This window comes from Temnothorax curvispinosus, unplaced genomic scaffold, assembly GCF_003070985.1.
Source record: "Temnothorax curvispinosus isolate PA1 unplaced genomic scaffold, ASM307098v1 QBEX01012152.1, whole genome shotgun sequence".
Lineage (NCBI taxonomy): Eukaryota > Metazoa > Arthropoda > Insecta > Hymenoptera > Formicidae > Temnothorax > Temnothorax curvispinosus.
In genome coordinates, this window is record NW_020221932.1 from 1 (window position 1) to 5,510 (window position 5,510).

The 5,510-nt window shown below is 43.6% G+C and overlaps 1 protein-coding gene across 1 annotated transcript; it reads left to right on the forward strand.

Annotated features, from left to right (window-relative positions):
• The first annotated feature begins 3,862 nt into the window (after window positions 1-3,862).
• On the forward strand, window positions 3,863-4,801 carry LOC112462272. Its single transcript, XM_025027959.1, has one exon. The coding sequence runs from the start codon at window positions 3,863-3,865 to the stop codon at window positions 4,799-4,801; it is 939 nt and encodes a 312-aa protein (XP_024883727.1).
• Window positions 4,802-5,510: the final 709 nt, after the last annotated feature.

The window sequence follows — 5,510 nt, forward strand, 5'->3', positions numbered from 1 at the left end:
AATAATATATGTATATATATATATAAATTTTTATTTGTATAAATACAATTTTAACCTAGCGACTTAAATTAACGCATTTTCGTCGTTCGTTTTGTCAACTTCAATAACATGTCAAGTTTTATTGCCTGGTGATCTTCCGAAAACGATAAGTTCGAAGCGTCTTTTATTAATTTGAATCAAGCAGTTGCAGAGCATTTTAATTCTAAAAAAAAATGGTGCACAAATGCAGAATGATCCAGACACTTCATTTTGCAATCTGATTATGGCGGAATTAAAACAATTGGATGATGATATAAAACAAGTCAAGAAACAAGAAATCATGAAAATTTTGTGGAGAAAAGAAAACCTGTGAGCGAGATGATTTTTGTGATAAAATAAATAATTTGCATTTATTCGTAGATACATATAATACTCATGTCTTAAGATTGTGTGATATTAATTTTAGTAATAACATATATGTGTACTGGTATATAATAATATTAATAATAATAATATTAAAGAAATTTTGTACTATTTATTTTATATTCACATTGTTCGGGCGCGCAATAAACGCGCCGAACGAATCGCCGAATCCGTTCCGCGAGAACGCGAGATAATTACGAATGGCTTCGTTCAGCCCTTTAATTATGAGACGACCGGGGTTTCAGTGGAACGCGGACTCGATCGCTTGTTAGGAAATTGAGTGGAAGGCCCAAAAGACAGCAATTGACTTATCGTATAGACAAACTTTATTCAATATAATAACCAAACTGACGAAACGCGAGATATACAGAGAAATTGGTGCGAATGCACTCGGCGCGCTGTGCCTTGTCGTTTTGAAGCGCGGTTTTACATAAAGTGCGAATTTACCGAGCCGCGGTTCTCTCCTACTCTATACTCTTCGGCGCGGTTCGTTATGTTGCATTTGCACGCGGGCGGAAACGCGATCGGTATGTGCGAATGCCCGGGGCGGATTCGACGGTGAGCGCTCGACTAGTACGGACGTGCTTTCCCTCCCTGCGATTCTGCGCAGTTCTACCTTGCGTTGTTGCGTGTGTATTATTCGGGCGTGTGTTTGATTTGTATTGTGGGTAGCTTTAAGAGTCTTGGGGCTTCTCCTTTTCGTGTCCTATTAACTGAGTCAAATCGAATATCCTTGCTAGTGATAGGTTTTGTTCGATTATGCAGGCGGCTTCGGCCCCTGTAAAGGAAAACATCTTGAAAGAGGCGGACCGGCGGCGATGCCTGTCCGTATCTCGCAGTGATTTCGACAGTTTTTTTGAAAAAGCGATAGAAAATTCAGCAATAGTGTCGGATTCGTATTCTAGTTCGCGATCGCGATCTCGCTCGCGTTCACGTTCGAGCTCTGAGTCGTGCAATCAATCTCACTCGCGTTCTCGATCTCACTCCCCTCCCGATGCGCATAATACTCCTCGTGCTTCCAAATTTATTAAGCCTGAACAAGTGATAAATATGGAGAAGAAGAAACAAAAGAGCCGCAAAAACAACAACGGTGGCGAGGATTTGGATTTCGTCCCTCCCTCCGAGTCAACGGTTAGCAAAGATGCAAGGTCCCTCGCAGTCAATACGAATGTATGTAACGTAAACAATGCCATGGACATTGACCCCCCGCGCGGACAAAAGCGATCGGCAGATACCAAAGGTATGACTGTAGATAGAATAAAGATCCCCTGTGACACTCGTAATATCCCGGCGAAGGATTCCGATGCGGGGCAGCTCGGCAGTGACGGGGCTCCCCCTGCGGCGTCGACCCCCCTTCCCTCGGAACCAAGTAAAGTAACTAATCGCTATCGTGTTACCGACGAGAAACCATTCATTGTACACTTTCAGCATGTCCAAACGAATGTCTCCCTTCATTCCCTGCAAATTTCGCGTATGATTAGCGCCTCTTTTAAAAAGGACATTGTCGAATGTAAACAAGTGGGAAACAACAAAGTCATGGTCACTTTTTCTACGGCTAAAGCAGCCAATAGCGTTATTGATCATCCATTGTTAAAGCAAAAGAACTTGACTGCGTTTATCCCATCCTTCAGGGTAATGAGGGTAGGCATTGTCAGGGACATCCCGACTGAATTTGCGCTAAGTGAATTGGAAACTGAAATTGAGTCTCCGGCTAAGATTTCTTCGATTAGTCGTATGAACAGAAAAATCAGAGAAGAAGATGGCACTTTTAAGTTCGTTCTGTCCAAAACTGTATTGTTAAAGTTCGAAGGCCAAAAACTTCCTAAAGAAGTAGCTCTCTTCAAAACAAAGATACCGGTTGTGCCTTACATTCCGCGGGTATTAATATGTTTTTCGTGCTACCGATTTGGCCATGTCGGTGCCAACTGCAAAGGAAATCCCCGTTGCATTAGATGCGCTCAAGTTAAGCATAATGGGGACGAGGTATGTCCTCGTCAGGAACTTCCTCCCGTCTGTGGTAACTGTGGGGCCGAGCATTTGCCCACATCACCTAGCTGTCCAGCTCTCGGTAAACAAAAACAGATATACAACATCGCATATGGCGAGAACATACCTCTCCCACAAGCGCGCGCAAGAGTCGAGGGAGGCGACCCACGACAGTTAATTAGTTACCGATCTTTAGAAGATTATCCACAACTGCCGAATCAATCTCGGTGGCAGAGTCAGTCTCTCAATTCTAATTCCTATGCGAATTGCAACCCTTATGAGTATTTAACCAACGCATCCGGTGCGAGCTGCGTCAACAGTCATGGAGGCACATACTCAGAAGCCCTCCGTAACCACCGAAATAATACTAATTTTAAGAACCGACATAATACCAGGGTTTTCACGCAGAATCAAAATAGAGAAAGAGAACAGGAAAAAATGAAACGCGATCAACTATACTCACAAAGACAGCAGGCCTTTCGTGACCTACACAATTCCGTGTTATACGCTCCTAACGGTAGGACTCCCAATTTTGATTCCTCCTCTTCCGATCTTCATCTCCCCACTTCCCAATCCCTACCCTCTTCCTCTCCCCTTTCCCACTCACCCCCCTCTTTTGAGCAAACTTCCTCAGAGGAATCTATAAGGAATAATCTTACTCAGAGTAATAATCTTCAATTTTTAAACATGTTTGCAATGTTTATTAATCATTTTGTCGAACTTATCCCGCCCTCACTTAACGGCACCCTACTCTGCGAGGGAATCCAACAAATACGTCGCTTGCTACTGGAACTCACACATCATCAAGCCCTCTCACATGGCTAATTCTTCTACACAAACTTTAGCGTATGCCCCCGGTTGCGGTATTCTGTACTGGAACTGCAGGGGAGCAGTAAGTAAAAAACCTGAGATAGAAAAACTTTGTGAGGACTATGAAGTTATATTTCTAGCTGAAACATGTATGACCCCTGCTAATGACTTCTCTATTCGCGGCTTCAAAGTACTTAGAAGGGATTCCTTTGATCCCAGTGTCAGAGGGATGCTTGCCTTGGTCAAGGACACAATTTTATTCTCTCAAATCAACCTTGCAGGACTATTGGACCCATCTGTGGAGGCCATTGGTTTGGAGCTGAAGATAGCCAGCGTCAGAACAATCGTTGTAGGAGTTTATAGACACCCTAAGCCTTTCGTCTGCCAAAATTCTTGGCGAGACCTGTTCTCACTGGTTGACCCTCGAGAATACTTTCTCCTTATGGGAAACATAAACGCCCATCACCCCTATTGGGGAGCAACCCGGGCTAACTCAGCAGGGTCTTGTATTGTTAACATTCTTGATCAGTATCCGTTAAAGCTTATTAGCCCAGATTTGCCTACCTATATTCCTCCTCCAGGCATCACGCCTTCTCTATTAGACTTGACAATTTGCTCATCCAACCTGGCTCCTCTATGCGAATCTCTTACTCTTCGAGACACAATGGGCAGCGACCACCGTCCGATCATTGCCTACGTTAATCGACAGGTTAGATCAGTAAAAGTTTTTTCCTACAAACACAAATTATCGAAAGAACAATGGAGAAACTTTACCTCTATCCTGCAATCACGTGCTAAAGATTTGGAGGCGGAGGTTCTTGAGATCAGTGATAAGGAGCTTTTGCAACAATACCGCGTGTTTTTTAATCAAGTTGATAACGTCCTTAGTGAGTTCTCTCCCCCAGCTAGAGACTCAGTTTCTCTGAAACATCGGAAAAAAGATGGTACTCATACAGGTCCGCCTCCCGCCCCTTGGTGGACAAAGGAGTGTTCGGAAGCAGTGCAGACTGGAAAAAGAGTATGCAAGACATACCGTAAAAACCCCTCTGTGGCAAATTATCAGGCTTATAGGGCTCAACTTTCCCTGACTAGAAAAATCCTGAGAAAGGCCAAAAGAGATGGATGGAGGGAATATTGTTCCTCGTTGGATTTTTTGACTCCTACTGTGGAGGTTTGGAGAATGCTGAAAAGGTATAAAAATCGTAAATTGGCGTCTGCCAATCCCTCTGCGGGCGTAAATAGCGAACAGATTGATATCGCAATGGCTAACATTTGTCCTCCCTCGTGTAATTCTGAACCACTAAACATCCCAGACAACTCCGCTTCCACACCTGACACCCTCTCTTGGATGGACAGCGTCTTTCAATTTCAGGAATTCGAGGCTGCTCTTGACTCCGTAAAGGTGAAGTCCAGCCCAGGTTTTGATAGAATAGATTACCAAATTATTAAATCGCTTCCTTCTTCCCTGCAAAAACTGCTTCTGAGAATCCTCAACAACCTGTTTCTGGAGGGTGCTTTTCCGGAGACCTGGTCACATTCGCTGGTATATCTCATCCCTAAACCTCACGGTGGTGGAGTTAGCTCTCACCTCCTGTGTACTTAAACTATTCGAAAAGCTTATTCTTAATAGACTACACTGGGTAATGGAGTCGAGGGCCTTACCTGAGTCTCTGGTACCTGACTTCCAGTTCGGATTCCGCAAATTCAGATCTTGCTCTGACAACCTCACTATCCTAACATCTGAAATCCAAGAAGGGTTCCTTCAGAATAAAATGACTGCGGCTTTGTTCATTGACGTGAAGGGTGCATTTGACAATGTTATTCCTGATATCCTAATTCATGATCTAATAGAACTTGGATTCCCCAAAAGGTTCTGCCAGTTCGTTCAAAACCTCATTCACTCTCGTAATGTTCAGTTTGTTGTTGATGGCAAACTTACCCCTCCTCGCACTTCGCGAAAAAGCACCCCTCAGGGATCAGTACTTAGCCCAACCTTATTCAACATTTACCTAAGGAAAATAGCAAAAGTACTCCATCTTCGCGTCAAAATTCTCCAATTTGCTGACGATATTGTTATATATGCAACGGCATCCACCCTGCAGAAAGCTATCGACTCCTTACAAAAATCCCTTGAACAGATGCAGAATTTTCTCAGAGATAGAGGATTAGAAATCTCTCTCTCCAAAACCCAACTTATGATCTTCTCGCCTATCAAGGTCAAGCGGAACTACAATCATTGCGTCATCAGAATCGACGATAGGATCATCAGCCCCTCAGATACTGTTCGTTTTCTAGGTGTCATCCTAGACCCC